General features: G+C 41.1%; 2 protein-coding genes across 2 annotated transcripts; one reads left to right on the top strand and one right to left on the bottom strand.

The window, feature by feature from the left end:
- Nucleotides 1-399: 399 nt before the first annotated feature.
- Nucleotides 400-5,286, bottom strand: LOC104964905 (uncharacterized protein C20orf194-like). The gene is made up of 12 exons (XM_010793807.1): nucleotides 5,250-5,286; nucleotides 4,675-4,745; nucleotides 4,352-4,399; nucleotides 4,180-4,270; nucleotides 3,806-3,909; nucleotides 3,464-3,607; nucleotides 3,060-3,145; nucleotides 2,601-2,702; nucleotides 2,081-2,198; nucleotides 1,873-1,961; nucleotides 1,012-1,146; nucleotides 400-559 (listed from the first exon to the last, which is right to left on the bottom strand). The coding sequence occupies exons 1-12, from the start codon at nucleotides 5,284-5,286 to the stop codon at nucleotides 430-432; spliced, it is 1,155 nt and encodes a 384-aa protein (XP_010792109.1). The 3' UTR covers nucleotides 400-429.
- Nucleotides 5,287-6,721: 1,435 nt separating this feature from the next.
- Nucleotides 6,722-13,501, top strand: LOC104964894 (uncharacterized protein C20orf194 homolog). The gene is made up of 9 exons (XM_010793798.1): nucleotides 6,722-6,782; nucleotides 7,762-7,897; nucleotides 8,452-8,538; nucleotides 9,192-9,298; nucleotides 10,226-10,300; nucleotides 11,070-11,239; nucleotides 12,230-12,295; nucleotides 12,710-12,803; nucleotides 13,338-13,501. Exons 1-9 carry the CDS (start codon nucleotides 6,722-6,724, stop codon nucleotides 13,442-13,444), a joined length of 903 nt encoding a protein of 300 aa, XP_010792100.1. The 3' UTR covers nucleotides 13,445-13,501.
- Nucleotides 13,502-16,906: the final 3,405 nt, after the last annotated feature.

Below are 16,906 nucleotides of genomic sequence, written 5' to 3'. Positions count from 1 at the left end.
TTATCATTATCCTGTGCTGAATTTCAAAATATGCAAGTTGAAAGTCATTTGATTTTTACTTTTCACAGCAAACAAAACCATTTCAGAAGCTTTAGTTCTGCATGAATGATGAGATGCACCTTAAATTGTACACTGACGTCTTTGCTTGGTCTTTTCGTCATCCATCACACTTCACTTAGTTTTCTAGTTTATGAAAAGGCAATTTTCCAGTCCGTTTGGCAATCTAGTCAGATAGGAATATTATCTACTTCAGTTAGACATTGAACTTTGCTCACTTTGGGTAAATGGTAACTCAGAAACAAAAGTAGCTAGAAGTCAGTGGACATGAAATGATCTCATACAATTCTTTATGGCAGTCAATGCCCTCTTGTTTCCTTCTTTCTTTTAAAAAACATAGATGAGAGAATAATGAACTGGAGGAAGAAATGTTCACCTATGCTCCACACAGGAGGCGAGGGGGTCCACACAAGCAGTGACAGCACCGATGGTGAAACACGCCTGCACCACAGGGTCAGGATGGAAGAGAACAGCCTGGACCACATCCAGAACGTCTGTGTATCTGCACAAGTAGAACATATTGACAAATTACCATGAACAGAAATGAATTCAAGGTCAAAAAGAATGGACTGAATTGTGTGCCATCTCAAGATCCAGTTACCAGAAAATATTACACATACAGCACAAACTTGGCCAGTGTGTGTGTGTGTGTGTGTGTGTGTGTGTGTGACATCCCTTCTAAATGGCTAACAGCGTTTCTCTAAAGATGCGTATCATTTCACTGTAACGGCATGTGGCTGTTAGCACTAATCATTGTGAATTACACTGTTATGAGGCTCATTTGCATGGAATGGGCTTAATGTTGTGCCAATGTCAGCATATTACCCAATTCAAATACCCTAACCATTTGTGTATCCTTACAATGCAATGCAATAGGCTTTCGGTTTTATGGACTGGGATGAAATTGTTGGTATTCAAGACATGGGATGATGAACGTGAGATAAGATATCTTACCCAGGTGAGAGCACCAGCAGACGGGGTTTGCCTCCCGGGCCTCTCTGGCTCTCCAGGAAGCCGGACAGATACTGCTGCAGGTGAGAGGCTGAGAAGCTGTCAAAGCTGTCAGGGTCAGGCTTGTACACCACCCACCTACAGACGAAAGAGAAATATAATATTTGCCGTTTAGTGGTTGTCTCAATATTCTTATATCCTGTAGGGCTGTCCCGAATACCATTTTTCGGGCTCCGGATATTCGGTAGTAATCAGCAGCGAATATTCGGCGCGCGCTTCAACACGTGTATTTCGGTTTATTCAAGGCATTCATTTTGTTATTCTACAGTATTGTTGTTTTATAGTTATTTGTTAATGTAAATAACCCAATTTGTGTTCTTTGAAATTGAAAAGGATATTGCATTGTGTTTGTTACTTTCGTTGCAGTTGTATATATGTCTCAAGTTTTATTCGGCTTGGCTTCCTATTTTGTATGTACATGCTTTTATTTTGAAGGAGAGTTAGCCCTGTTGACAGGAAGTTGTTGTTGCTATGGAAACAACGTGACGGACAAAAGGAGCGGAGATTAACGGAGAAAAGTAATATCTACATATAAAGACGGAGAAAGTCAACGATAAACTTTATGGTTACGCGTTAGCATCCCCCGAAGAGGCACAAGCTCTTACGTTGATATTGGAGATTTCAATAAATTCAATTTGGCAGCCGTAGTGCGAAAAACGAATAACGAAATTGAAAACCGAAAAGTGGGCCAACGACCGAATATTCGGATATTCGGGTACAGCCCTAATATCCTGAAATACCTACAACATATGTAAGGTAAGACACACAAACAAAATGTAAAATGGTGGATGAATTGTCTCTCACCTTCCACGCTCCTTGTTCAACTGGACCAAGTAGTTGCAGAGCCTCTCCTTATGGCTTCCTGGTAATCCAGTGATGATGGTAACCACAACCTTTTTACACATGAAAATAAACACATTAGATTTGAATCAATTAAATTAGAGTATGAAGAATCCTTTTAAGCAACCAGAAATGTTTTTTTATTCCGCTTCGCCTTAATCAGTATGCTTACCTTGTCTCCCAGACTGCTGACTGGGTTCCTCAGCTCTGCAGAGGGGAACAGCACCCCCAGGTGGTCGTACAGAATGGGCTCCTGACCGATGCTACTCAAGGCGAAGTGTTGTAAAAACCTGACATAGACAAGAAAACAACATCAGTAAGCAGAAATCAGGTCACAACTGAATGGCAAGACTAGATCATTGTTTTTGTAATAAAATACAACATTAATACAACATTTATATAAAAAGCACAAAATCAGTTCTGTACAGTATGTTTATTTGGGACAGTTGGATGTCTCATTAAACCAGAAGACAGATCTGTGAATACCAAGAAGCTGAGTTAACCTCGCATGTGGTCTTCTTAGTTTCAGCTTTAATGGTACGAAAGACAATGTGGGTGCCAGATAATGAAGCTTCATTGACTTGCATACTTTCGAAATGCTATTTTGGGAAGGCGTTATTAAGAATACCCATCAGGCTTTATATTTTTTTGTTCCAACTGTGAAGCTGTGTGACTTGTGAGTGTGTACTGACATGTCCTGCTCTGGCAGCTGGGAGTAGGAAGTCTTCAGGCTGCCTCTGCGTTTGGCCACAGGAGGCTCCTGACTGTCGTGCAGCTTCTGCAGTCTGCTGTGCCTGAGAGGGAAAAGTATTACAACATTACTATATTGTGATTTTCATGCAGATAGTTAACCTTAAATACCTACTTTATAGCGCATCTCAAAGACTGATTTAATATTTGAATTTATCTACAAAATATGTAATAAAAAATGGATAATGATGTGTATCGCAAAGCATATAGGATATCAAAATATTGAAGCTTGATTAAACATAAAACACCAATGGTATCGGAAACCCATTAAAAAAGTCTGCATAGCGCATCAATGTTTTCTGAAAGTGTGATATTTCAAGGCAAGAAACACTTTCTGTTCTCAAAGGAATGTGCAATCTAGCATAGAAACAACTAATATTAAAATTTAAAGGGGGTCTTACATATTTTTCTGGTTCCAGGTCAGCTGCTTTTGGTCCACCATTTGCAGAGGGAGATCAGATTTAGAGTTTTGCCACACCGACAGAACCTGAAACAGAGAGAGATAACGTTCATACAACTGGAGCTCTGTAATGAGCTTATATTAAAGAAGTAGATATAAACAGTAATGGATCATCCATAAATCAACACAAAACCACAACATCCACAGCTCACAATAAAAAAAGTCCTAACAATAGTTAATGCTTGCTAATCAATAGTGTTTTAAAAGGATACTGCTCTATTAACTGTTTTTACCAGTGGTGTGCTTTAGAATACTAATACACAGACATGGTGAGAGACTGCATCTGATGACCCAGGGCTATATCCTATCTCCTACCTTGTCAGAGGTCACTGGTTAAAGTCTCACCTTGGAATAGAAGGCCCTGTGGCTCTTGGACCTGGGCTGAAGAGCAAACACCAGACAACGGTCAGCGCTGTGCAGGGGGAAGGGGAGGTGGGGGAGCAGGCTGCTCTTATACTCCACCAGGAGAGACGCCACAGCACTGGAGTCCTGGGAATAAAAACACACAGAAATCATTCACAAGTTGGAACCAGAAATTCAACCGCTTATGGATTCATAGTATATTTGTATCCTTGTTTTGAAGGGCAGCATGTCAATATCTGAGCATTTTTTTTATCATTACTATACTACAGTATAGCAACAAAATAGATCTTGAGTAGAAATGTGAGACATGACTGTAAATATTACCGGATCATAGAACTTGATGGTGCTGATGTGATCCTTGGACAGGGTAATGCTTCCATATTGAGAATGGACGAACAAGAGTCCCTCAGAGAAGAAAATGATTTTTCCTAAGATACACATTTTAAGAAATGTTAAGCATCATGCAGAATCACAACTATTAGTCAGATAAGGAATGCCATTACCAGAATACTTGAAAGTCAAAGAACATCTTGTACATTTACTGTCACATTCAAACAGAAATTAATCCATGAAATAGTCTTATTCACGGGGCAGCGTAATAACTTAACTTTGGCAATTGATTTCAGGCTAAGTGAAACAATCTAAGAATGTAAGATCATGTATAGTTACTGGATATGAATATAAAAGGGGAGTGTCACCTTCTTCAGGTGAGGAGAGCAGGCTGCTGGAGAACACGTAGGCTGCGTCTGCTACAGTCAAAGCCGTTCCCAAACAAGTGGCTTCCTCCTTCTGTTAAAGACACGTATTGTAAGTGATGAGGTCACATAACTAAACATGTATTCATACTAAACATGGAGCTTCTGAACTGACCTTAGCAAGATGTTGGGCTTCCTCCGATTGCTTGACGTCAGATTCCATCTAAGAACAACAAGAAACAAACAGTGTTGGAAAATATGTATTCCTAAAACTAAGGATAAAACATTGTGTCTTTTGGATAGAAGACAACGAAACATTTGTGTTTTTGCAAAATTACAGTTCAGTTTATATCACGCAGGTTTATCACACTAAAAGGACATTAAAGAACTAACTGTTAACATGTATACCCAAACTATGTATGCTTTTATGTTGACACTAAAAAAGGTTAACATTCTGCATAAGGACCATGTGGAGTAATGATTCAGACCCACACATACCAGCCAGCAGGCATAGCGGGGCACGGTGGTCGTCAGGACGGTGTAGCAGCTGTCTGAGGACACAGTGCCATCTGCAGGAGAGCAAACAAACTTGTAAAATAATCGAAAACAAACAACAAAGCCAAAGAAGGAAAAACAAGGAAGTGGAATTTTTAATTGGAACCTCTGAGCAGCTGGTTTTTAAAAATGACTTTTTCTGTTAAAGGTCCCATGTCATGCTTTTCCGGTTATTACCCGTCCCCTTGTGTGTTATGAAGGTTTTTCTGAATGTAAACGGTGTGCAGAGTCAAAACCCTTAAAGTACACCCTGTAGCGAGTAAAACTCTAACACAGAAAATACCTCCCCAAAACGCCTCGTTGGTGAAACGTCATGATCCATTTGATTCTTCAGGGTACATGCTTACGAAAGCACGTACCCGGAACTAAATGGGCCAATCCGTGGAGCCGTTACGTTACGTCCGCGGAGCCGTTACGTTAAGCCCCCGCTGATTGGTCCAAATTGACCAATACACACACACACACACACACTCAGTGCAGGCAGTTCTGCTGATTTCTGCTCCCTGCTGCAGGCTGACATTTGGGATCGCGGATAAATTCTCTCTGCAGACCCATTCTCACAGCGTTTATCAACCTATAAACCTTTTTCTTACTCAATATCAAACCACACTTATTGTTTTTATTTCGGCTGTGACTTTGTGTGTGTTCAGGTTGTGTTTGGCTCTGTATCGCTAAACAAGGAAATCACGGAGGGGGGGGGGGAGCGTGCAGCGAGCGGTTTAGTGGAGAAAGTGAATACTGCTGAATACACATACTTTACAGAGATGCTGTATGCGAAACCAATGTGAGTTTGGAAAATTGCACAGTATTTTTCTATNGATTTATCATTGTTGTTATATATATATATAGAGTATATAAGGGCCACTTACTGTACGTGCATGTATATATTTGAGAAAAGATGTTTATGTTGGCATGACTGTCATGCCAACATAAACATCTTTTCTCAAATATATACATGCACGTACAGTAAGTGGCCCTTATATACTCTATATATATATATAACAACAATGATAAATCCAATAGAATATACGGAAACTGGATTTTCTAGCGAGCAAAGCTTTAATAACAAATCTCAAACATGTTTAGCATCCTTTGCTATAACAAGTCGTGTTAACCCTATAGTTTAACTCTGAAAGCCCCACTTGGCTGCGCAGTGGAAAAATGTGTAATAAGAGGTTTAGTTAGTAATGTGGTTAGCGCTGACTGATACATGCGAGGCATCTTCAACAAGCCCCCCATCACTGTCTGTTGCCATAGATTGAGTGGAGACCTGCGGGCCCCCACTGTGGTGCTAATTGGGTGTGGTTAGCCCAGCTTAGACCTGACCCACCCGTCAACCCCTCCAGAAGAGCCTTTTAATCCCCCCAGGTCCACGTGTGCGACCAACTCACCCTCCTCACTGAAGCTCATCAGTCAGTCGTGATCCATTCTTTGTGATGAATGTAGACAGTTCATTACATCAGGACAGGGAAGATGAATGCCTTTCAAATTGCTGATCCCCCCCCCCCCCTCTCTGCCTGCAGGCCCTAAGAGCTGCAGGGGAGGGTCCGTGTGGGCTGGAGGCGGACTTGGCTCATGAGAGCTATTCAGAAAGTGGTGTATAACACTGATCGATTTGAAAACTCAGGATAAATTATGTTTAGATCAAATGAGATTACAGAAAGCTTTCACATTGGCCAGTTGCCAGACATTGTCATGATGTCATCCTGTGAAAAATGCCTCTCGATTGATAACTCGACTGCTAGCCAAGGGCCATAACATGGAATCAGACTGTTTATTGCTGCCCTACTTTAGCAACCACCCATTAGGGATACATAGAGTGATTGGCATGGGTTTAAATAAAGAGGCCTGTTAATTAAATAAAAACACATCTCTTACATGTAAAGAAAAAACTTAATTTCAACATAATCTATCCTGAATGCAGAAGTAACAATCTTAGGCCACTAAATGTGCATTTGACAATATACTGTATATTTATATTATTTGTATTATGTCCCTTGTCTGTTACTGCAGATTTACATTCCCTAAGCTGTTGGAGCAGTGCAGCCAAGGTAAGTCCTGTCAAAACTGCTTTCACATGATACTGTGGAAACATCAGATTGATATTCATTGTTATTGATTTGTTTTCAGAAGTGAAAAGCTCTTATTGAACCAGTTCAACATAGCCATTCCAAACATATGCCATGTTGCCACATATAAAACCATTGAAGGTCAAGAAAGTAATGATTGTTGGTAACTAAGTCAAGTTGAAAGCATAATTGTAACTTAATGTCAACAAATAACATTAAAAGTCTTGGGGCGACAGAGCCTTCTCCGTTGCTGCACCCACCCTCTGGAACTCACTACCCCAATCCATCAGAGATTCTTCCTCCCTCACAGCATTCAAAACATCACTCAAAACCCACCTGTTCAACACTGCATTCAACCACTGACCACCCCCCTCCCCCCCTATTTTCTGTTTTGTTTAACTCTTTTTGTATTTCTTTGTCTTTTTTTTTTTGTCTTTTCTTAATTCTCTGTCAAAGCGTCTTTGAGTTTCATGAAAAGCGCTATAAAAGTCCCATGTATTATTATTATTATTAAAAGGTCTATGTTCTTCTATGTGCTCCATTTAGCATTAAACAAATATAAGAAAAAGATTGGGAGAATACAAAAAAATACTGGTATTTGTTAGCACTTATATCAAATAAAATGAAAATGACTTGACCCGACTTAAATGGCAAACGAAGGTCTAATTGCCCATTGCACCAACCGCTTCCTCCTATGGCCGCAGGGAGGAAATCTGACAGTCAAATAATTATTTATCTTTACTTTCTGTATCTTAATAATCGTTTTTGAAGTAAAACCAATGACAAAATCTGCTTGTTTGTACAACACAGCAGCAGCAATGCCAATAAACCACTCTTACCGTATTTCACTGTGGCATTCATTCCCTGCAGTGGATACAAAGAGGTAATTGTGTATTATCAGTAAAGTATTCCAGTTACTCCTGGAATTCATATTCTCTTCTTGTCCCTGGTTGTATGTCAGGTATTGCGAGTACAGTGGTGTTCACCGGGCTGACAGCAGAGCAGAAGCACCCTCTCATGAAGCATGTTCAGCAGCTGGTACGCTCTGCCAACCCCACCGCTGCCTTCATACTGGCAGAGAGAGGAGCTGTCACCAGGTAGGAGCCCACAGAATCATGATCAATGCCGCAAACAGCCATTTCACTTCTTTTATTTTTGACTAGAAAAGAATCACTCCAGGCTGTATTATTATCCGCTTTTTGAGTCTTTGTCTGAATCTGTTGGATCAGACCACTGAAAACAATGTGTCAACATTTCCTACTGCATTCTGTACCTAAAACAAAATGTCAATATTCATTTAAGTTTAATTTGGTTATTACGAACTCCAAGCATCTTATTAACCGTTGTCTGTGTGTAAACACCACCATCAACGTACGTTCCTTTTCTCTGATGATTTACCTTCACACCAAAACAGTAACAGTTGGACAGTGTCATTGTGTTACCATGGAAACATAGTGTTAAGAGTAATATTTGTCAATGGTTTTCCTTTTAATTTTTTAGCTGTATTAATAAATGACACACACAGTGTTGAGTCACAGATAACATATGTTTGTCTCTATTTTCTCACAACTGCTATATAGTAATCATTTTTTAATGTTTTTGTACGTGCTACGTATTCATTGTGCTTTTTTTTTTGTATCACTTACTGTAGGAATGAAGATGTGAATCTGATACTGTCTGAGAGCAGCTTCAATGAGCCTCAGATGCTAAGGGCCCGTTACGTCCTCTACCCTGGATGGTGAGACCCTCTCCCTATGGTCCCTCTCCTAGTTGAGCCCCCCAGGTTTCCTCTTGTGTCCACACTCAACCTTTTGACCACAGTTCCCTCCCCGGCCTCATCTCCCTCCCTGCAGTTTAATTGCTGTTGGGCTGCTATCGGCTGCTGATTGCTGTAAAGCCCCTCGGGGCATCTTGTGTTCTATCACCAGCTGCCTCCTGGCAGCACAGTAACAGGCTGTTGGCCATGCAGTTGCCATGTACACAGAGGGGTCTCCTTCCCTTTGGACCGGGTCCATTTAGACATCATGCCTCGGTGGGCAGCCTAATATGAACCTCTGCTAAGCCCCCCCTCTCAGATCATCCACTGGATAGTGTTTGGACCTTTTTATAAACTCATGTTCAAATGTGTGTTTTGAGTTGCTTCTTACACCTCCTTACCCTTTAACCAAGAACATAATATTTTACACCTGTTGATGAGACACAAGTGCAGATTTACCATTTCCACAGTTTTACAGTTTTAGCAGCACATTTACCAACAGTGTCCTGTTTCCTGTGGGGAGCTGAAAGAGTAACAACTTTCGAGCCAAAGCTAAAATGTAGCACACACATTTGGCTTGCTCTCAACTTCACTTTCTCACCATGTGTGTAATGTGCATGTGTTCTGTGTTTCAGGTGCAAAGGGCGCTTCTTCTCCGGGTCTGGTTCTCTGGTTCTCACCCAGCAGCGCGTGGCTTTCAACAGACCCCTCGAGAGGCCTCTATTTGTCACCCGCTGTAAAGGTGAGATGGAAAGTAATTCTCCCCCCTTTTTTGACCGTTACACGTGACAAGTTCCAGATACAAGCTGGCAGTGTTTGATGAGGATTACATAAGCCGCCTTTCCCTCCAAATATGGAGACAACTGGGGTCCCAAAGTAATTGTCTGCTGTTGCTGTGAAACAATCTGTCCTCCCATAGGATGCATGTACTGTATGACAACCTGCTGCCAGTTTTCCCCTTCAGGAATTAATCATGTAAAGGTCCCATGTCATGGCCATTTCTACTGATCATAAATCCATTGTTGAGATCTACTAAAATACATTTATATTGTGCAATTTTCCAAACTCACATTGGTTTCTCATACAGCATCTCTGTATAGTATGTGTATTCACTCTCTGTCCTAAACGGCTTGTTGGAGCTCCTGCCCCCCCTTCCCTGTGAGCCCAGTGGGCGTCTGCGAGACACAGCGAAACCCAGCCCGAAACCAGCCCGAACACACACACACACACCCGCAGCCTGGCTGGGAGTTTGTGTGAGTGCTCACACACCGACTCACAGCCTCGCGGCGTCCCACCGTCTCAGGGAGGAGAAATCGACGGAGCTGCAGCTGAGAAAAGATTGAGTGTGTGTGAGGAAGTAACGGCTTAGTAACGGCTCCTCGGATTGGTCCATTTAGACCAATGGGTCCATTTGGGTATGGGCACGTCACTGTACCCAGGAAGAAAAAGCGAAATCTCCAACGAGGCGTTCTGGGGCAGCATAGACAGGTATTTTCTGTGATAGAGTTTTACTCGTTACAGGGTGTACTTTGAGGGTTTGCAGAAAAACCTTCATAACACACAAGGGGACGGGTAATAACCGGAAAAGCATGACATGGGACCTTTTAAAATAAATGGTTTAATTCAACAGTTAGTTTTACAGTTCTAACTGCTTTTCATTCTTCTGTAGGACTCAAGTCATCACTGAGGCTGACCCCCTTCCGAGGAAATGTGTACAATGTTTGGGGAAAAGTCAGATTTTCTGGTAGGAAGGAACACATTTTTTCAATTTTTTTGTCTGTAAATTATTGTAAAATATTGTCTTATTTCGGTAATTTTTGAAAAATGTAAAATCAGATGTTGTTGAAAATGTGACTTGTTTGACCTGCATTTGCATTTCCCAGTTTTGGGAATTATTAGAGAAAAGGTTGCCCTCAAGGCGGGCAAGACGCTCCTGACGGTAGGAAAACTGCTCGCTTGTTGCTCTGGTGTCTGGTGCTTAGAATTCAGCTCATAGTCCACCGGTTTAGTTTCCTCCTCATAGTTTTCTCACTCTTTTTTCTTTTGACGACCTGTGTAGCGTTGTTGCATGAGGAGAGAGTGCAGGTGTCTGTGAGGAGATGTGCAGAGAATGTGCAGATGTTTGTAGAGAGGCGAGAGGATACAGCAGTATGGAGCGAATGTGGAGACTGTACTGTACCATCCTTATCCTAATACCTACATCCCCTTAGTGTCAGTCAATGTCTTAAGGGTACCATATGATTTACATCACTTTATATTTAGTTTTACTTCATGTATTAGTTATTTTTGTATGTTACTGTAATACATATTTCAAGTTGAGTAAGCACATGTTTTAATTTTATAATTCTTACCACACGTGAGTTCTGTGAGTCCTTTTTGGAACAGAGAGGTTGAAACATTAACACCCCACCGACAGCATGCTGTTTCCATATGACGCTGCTGTAGAAGGTGTAACACAAGGTGTGAATGCATGTGCTACTTGATGTGAGCTCCTTCATCTCTGGAACCTCCAGACTCAGAGCAGCTGATGGAGGTGAGCTACAACACAGTGAGCGGGAGCCTGAGCATTGTCCCTCTGATCCCGGGCCCCAAAGACACCGACACCCCCTGCTTCCTGGTCTTTGATGGTGTGGGCCTCACTGCGGATGGATTGAAGGACTGGCTCAGACTGTGTGCCAAACAGGTAAACTTTTAAAGTGCCACGCATTAAGAATGAAGTCCTGTTTAATTTGACAACACCATATCTACTGGTGGTAACAGGAAGTGGGTTTAATACGGCAGGTTTCGTATTAATATATATTAGGCAATAATTGGCTTTTCGTCCATCATTTACTTTGCATGAGTTTGTGAACAGTGCAAGTTCTCACTGTGGCTGCTCCTGTTCAATTACTCCTGGCAAGATATCGAACAGATGCTGTAAGAATGCCCCAAAGGACCATTGTCTTGTTTTTTGATATGCATACGCGTGTATCAAATTCACTGACAAACGCTTTGCATTTCCTGTGCCTAGTTTTTAATAAAATGTTAAATAATGATATTGTCACTAAAGACTTCTTATTACTGCAATTATATAAATATTGCAATGCTTTCATCAATGGCTGCGGGATCTGGCACCCCCTTGTAATTTGGGCCAGGATCCAATCCAATCCAATCCAACTTTATTTATATAGCACTTTAAAACCTTCAGACCAAAGTGCTGTACAGAGAGATAAGCTCACAAAACATAAAATAAATACATTTAAAATAAAAGATACAAACACAAAACAAACCAGAATAAACGTAATAATAATTTTTTTTTAAAAACAGCCATATAATAAAAACAATAGACCACTGAAAGCAAATAAAAGCAACAATCTACTTATTTACGAATTCTAAGGAGAAGAGGTGGGTTTTAAGACGGGATTTAAAAACAGACAGTGTGGGAGCCTGTCTGATTAACAAGGATGGTCTTAATCTCACCAAAAACACACTGGTCTTAGCTATTCCTCCCTAGTTTGCGCAAACACAAGCATTTTACTCAAAGCCTATATTAAATAACCTTTCTGTTTTTGATGGCAGCACACGGTGCTCAGACTCATGTATATATTCTATAATGGGCGCCATCAGTAAAGTGCTGTATAAGAAAATACGTTGTTGTCTTCATGTGGTTGTTTTTTCTGTTTGTTGTTTTCAGAGGCAGACAAATAAACCTAAGAAGACAAAAAGTACTCTCTCACCACAAGAAATCAAGAGCATACATGTGAGTGTGTTTATACTTATCATTATGATATCATTTGATAATTCCCAATGGTGTGGATGGAACAAGAAATAAAGCTACTCATGTTTTTATGAGCTTGCACCAATATTAAATGACTCTCATGCACTCATTGCACTCTCCAGCTGCTGGTTAAGGCTTGATGGCTGTTAGAAATGTGGCAGGTGGGGGGGGCGACAGTTACTCCAACACATGGGATAGACCCCAGCAATACATGCATATGGTCTTTGACTGACAATACATGTAAATACAACTGTTTGTTTACGAGAACTCCTCAATTGACATTTATCAGTTGTGGTTTGATTTGAACTGAGATATTTCTTAGATTATTTTTTTTGGAGTTTGTGTTGGTTGAAATGTGGGCTGTTTCAGGAAATGACTTGATATTATGTGTTTCAGATGACCAGGCACCTGGACCCCCTGCCGCCAGGCTTCTTCTACAACGGTTATCAATATGTCGACATCTTTGGAGAAAAAATGAACTTCCATCCCTGTATCCTTTTTCTAATCGCCACGGTGTATTGTAGATTAGAACCTTGACTACATCTAGTTTGTCTCTCAAGCTTGGAGATCAGGGTGTTGCGTTTTTGACGATAAACATGATGTCTAAAAAAATAACAATGATGTCAGGGTGGAATGCACAAGGAACAGGTTGAATTCAAATGTTACTAACAGCATTATAAATATTATTTTAAATCTCTAAAAAACCAAATTATTTTTATTTTTATATTTCTACACATATCGCAGTCATATCATGACCTGAATGGTTCTAGCCGTGGTAATAGTGCAGCAAAAGTCTGATATTGTGGCAGCCTTACTTGACATATTGATGATGTTTCTGATTTAAAAGGCAACACAAAGGAGAGAAACCTGCCTGTTGCATTACTTATATTGTGACCCTGAGAAGCACGTGATCATGAAAAACTGTGCATGTAATTGAGTGGTTGGTAGAACTCGATGATTTCTTTTATTTCGCATTCTGCTTTGGAGATTTTCTGCTGTTTTCCTTACATTGCTTTGACCGCAGACATGGAAGAGTTTATCCAGGAGTACATCACCGAGGCCAACAAAGAGGTGGAGCAATTCAACCGTCAGCTGGAGCTGCAGGGTCAGCCTGACCTGTTTGATCCCTGATTGAATCTGTCTGTATGTCCATTGCCTCCATCTGTCATTTAACTCTGAGGGAAACACTGTGGGTGGGTGGGGGGGGGGCAGGGAGGGCACCGGGTCTATGTACTGAACGCTCCACCACTATGGTCAATGTGTGGTCACACAGAAGTCCATTTATTATCTATGTCACTTTGTTTCCTAATGTGGTATCATCAAAGGGTTTATCTTTTAAACAATTACATGACCAATCAGAAGCAGTTTGCCGTACTTCCTACTGCCCAGTTAGCACCTTGGCGAGTTATGCATTATAGTTATCATATTAAAGGGACAAAATGATATGGGTCACTTGTGGCAATTCAAATTAAGACATGTTTGTCAAGAGATGAGACTTGCTCACAACAAATGTGAAACATTACGCAACACAAGACTCCATCTTTAAACCGATGTGATTACGTCGCTAGCCAAGGCTACGAGACTTTCACAATTGAAGGGAATTTCCGAGCACACACTCGTACAGCTCGCGCGTTTCTGTTTATCACAGTTGGCAAATTAATGCCTCTATTTCTGGACAGCCATGGAGAGCCGTGTGATTCTGGTGGGCTCCCTGGTGGGGTTTCTCAAGAATCGCTCCTCCTCTGTTGTCACCCAATCCACGGCCCACCTGTTATCTTGTCTGCGTGCCACGCTGCAGCAGAGGGAGCGCTTGGCCGTAGAGCTGTAAACATTGAACAGCCTGTTGGCTGCACACAACTGATGAATGATGCCATTAATCACATAGCTAAACGCCATCCCAGTGCTTTATTTTAAGACTTCTAAAGTGAATCTGATGAAAGTGCAATAAAACCAAATGCAGTCCAAAGTGTTGTGGATATAAAACAGCTGAGGCTGTCAAGAAACACTTTGAGGTCACATGGTCACACACAAACGTTCTCTTAAAGCACTGAATTCAGTATTTATAATGCTGCTACTTCACAGTGAGAAACCAGGTAGACACAGAAAGTTCAGCCAAGCCTCACTGCAGCCAGGTGTGGATCACTCGGTTCATCATTCCCATCAAACGTTTATTTATTGTTGCGTTTCTATTAAGTGTGACCATTCCTTTGTTTTGTTTTAATATTTTGGGTCACTACTTATGGGTTAGACAAGGGAAACAAAATATATCTGGGTAAACCTAGATTGGGTTGGTTAGGTCTGGGTAAACATGAGTAAGGCTTCGTATCTGGGGTGTCGAAGAGAATTACACTTAATGTTAATGAGCAGTTATGCTACTGTTTGTTCGTGTGTCACACTGATGTTCTATGCATGTCTTCATCCTATCAGGGTTCCTTCACAGGGTTTGAAATGTGTTTGGTAACCTGTGTTGTCGTACTTGGTGCAGCTGCATATTTTGGTCGCATAAGACCCATTTATATTGAACCAGCATTTCAAAGTAAAAGCAAGATGAATTGGTCGGAGTTGAGAATGTGTAGGAACCCTGCTCTAATCTGTGGAGATTTGATGGCTTTCATTCATTATGGGGTCAGCAGTGTAACATGGAGACTGATTAACAATCTGTGGTTCAAGTGGCGCTAAATTGAGTGAAATAATACTGACAAAGGAACATTTAAGTGCGCTTAGAAATGTGCACATACTATATTGCATAGGCCTTTGTACGCTGTGCCTGAGATTACTAATGAGTACTATCTCTGAGATAAGAGAGGAAGGGTGTTTTTGCCAAGAGCATATTTATTCCTTAGCAGAGGGGGGGGGGGGGTGCTTGCTGGTGAGTTGAACACTTATTTGACGCCGTTAGCTTCTTATCTGAGATATTTTTAGATCTGTGGTGACCTTAGTTTATTTTGGGTTGTCATTCACGATGCTGGCGATTGTCATGTTTTGCATGTCTGTATGTCAGTGCTGTCAGCAGCCAGTCAAATTAATCGATCATTTGTTTACGGCTGGCAGACATACAAAGAGTGATAACATTGTTAGCAAGTTCTTTTCCCCCAGATGACCCGAAAGGATCTGCGTAAATTCAAATATTTCCAAACCCAACCTGACACTGCTGGCCCCATCCGTCCCCCCAGCAGATCCACTTGGATCTGAAGCCATACCATCCTGTGCTCCAAGTGCCACTGTCTATAACAATATGACAGTGCATAGAATAGCAAATAACATAGCCATGTAACATGCCTCTAACGTGTAACCCTTCCAGCCAGCTAAAGAGGAGTTCACCCCAAGTTCCTCATTCCATTAGCTCCCCTCTTACACTCGTTTACTCTATGAAATAAGTGCAATTGTACCCTCCCTTTGTTTTCATACATTGTACTCACTGTACCCTCAAATAGCTCTTTAAGGACAAATGGGCTGCTAAATTCTCCATCTCTCACAGCTTGTGTTATGAGGTCTGCTGGATGCTGCCTTTGAGTGCTTGTAGCTCTATTAAAGTTATTGACAACATGTGAAAGGTTTTGCAAAATGAGAAAAAAATCTGCTCCCAAATTATAGATGGAACGTAATGCAAGCGGATTACAATGCTTTTTTGTCAAAGTGGACATGGAATGATGTAACATAAATCCTTTGTTGACAGAATGATAACAGTTTTTTTAAGCTGGATCCTCTTAGCATTTCAGGGATGCACTCTCGGAGCAGTTTGTTTTGAACAACAGTTGCTGTCGCTCTGCCGTTATGTAACACTGCAGAGAGTTCACTTGATTGACAGTGAAATAGTTTTGAGGCTGATGTTTGGGAGACTGAAGGCTTCACAACTTAGAAACCTGCAACACATGTCAAAGAGAAGAGAAACTATAAATATAATTGGCTAAGAAATCAAAAAGTCCTTAAAGAGTTGAGGGTTATGTAAGATGTTTGTGATATTGAAATCAAATTACCACTAACACGTATACACAAGTACTTTTACACTTTTTGCATGTGTTGAGATGTCGTGTGAAATATAATACCACATGTATTCTTAAAAAAACAATTGCCTTTCACCAAACTGGTACAACAAAGAGAAAAGAATCACATTTATTTTACGTATCTGCTGAGAAATTAAATTACCTCGAATCGACAAATACTATTTTTGTAAGACTGTGAATTGAACATTCTAGATGCAAGAAAAAGGTCTCGTCTCGCACAAGCTACAAAAAAACAACAAAAATCAGATGCAATTATTTTGTAGTAAAAAAAAAAAAAAAAGAGAATCTGATGGATGTCAGGTTTCTCTGATCCAGCAGTGCCTTGGCTCCGGCTAAGAAAAGCAGAGATTAAAGCTGCGTTCAGAGCCCCCCCACCCTCCCTGTCACGGGGGGGGGGGGGAGGTGTTGTCAGGATCCGTCCTTCAACAGTATTGGTGAAAGGAATCCATAGAGTCGTTCTTTAAAAGCAATGTGTTTTCCTAAGTCAGAGGGTAAAGTTGGCGAGGTCACAGAGGGGGGGGGCCGCCGGAGGGCTCGGGGAGATTCAGGTGTTCTCGCAAACTGACCAAAAAGATGTTGAAATATGGGC

The sequence above is a fragment of the Notothenia coriiceps genome, unplaced genomic scaffold (genome assembly GCF_000735185.1).
Source record: "Notothenia coriiceps isolate Sejong01 unplaced genomic scaffold, NC01 NC01_scaffold00001956, whole genome shotgun sequence".
Classification (NCBI taxonomy): domain Eukaryota; kingdom Metazoa; phylum Chordata; class Actinopteri; order Perciformes; family Nototheniidae; genus Notothenia; species Notothenia coriiceps.
The sequence above is the reverse complement of the archived record's forward strand: the minus strand, read 5'-3'. Positions and strand labels throughout refer to the sequence as shown.

Excerpts from the sequence above, each read along its gene's own strand:
- LOC104964905 (XM_010793807.1), bottom strand. The coding sequence starts at position 5,286 with ATGGGTCTGCAGAGAGAATTTATCCGCGATCCCAAAT. Across the intron at positions 4,746-5,249 it reads ATTTATCCGCGATCCCAAAT|ATGGCACTGTGTCCTCAGAC; the intron begins GTCAGCCTGCAG and ends GCTCTCCTGCAG. Across the intron at positions 3,146-3,463 it reads ACAGGGCCTTCTATTCCAAG|GTTCTGTCGGTGTGGCAAAA; the intron begins GTGAGACTTTAA and ends TCTCTGTTTCAG.
- LOC104964894 (XM_010793798.1), top strand. The coding sequence starts at position 6,722 with ATGTCCCTTGTCTGTTACTGCAGATTTACATTCCCTAAGCTGTTGGAG. Across the intron at positions 10,301-11,069 it reads GGGAAAAGTCAGATTTTCTG|ACTCAGAGCAGCTGATGGAG; the intron begins GTAGGAAGGAAC and ends TGGAACCTCCAG. Across the intron at positions 11,240-12,229 it reads TCAGACTGTGTGCCAAACAG|AGGCAGACAAATAAACCTAA; the intron begins GTAAACTTTTAA and ends TGTTGTTTTCAG.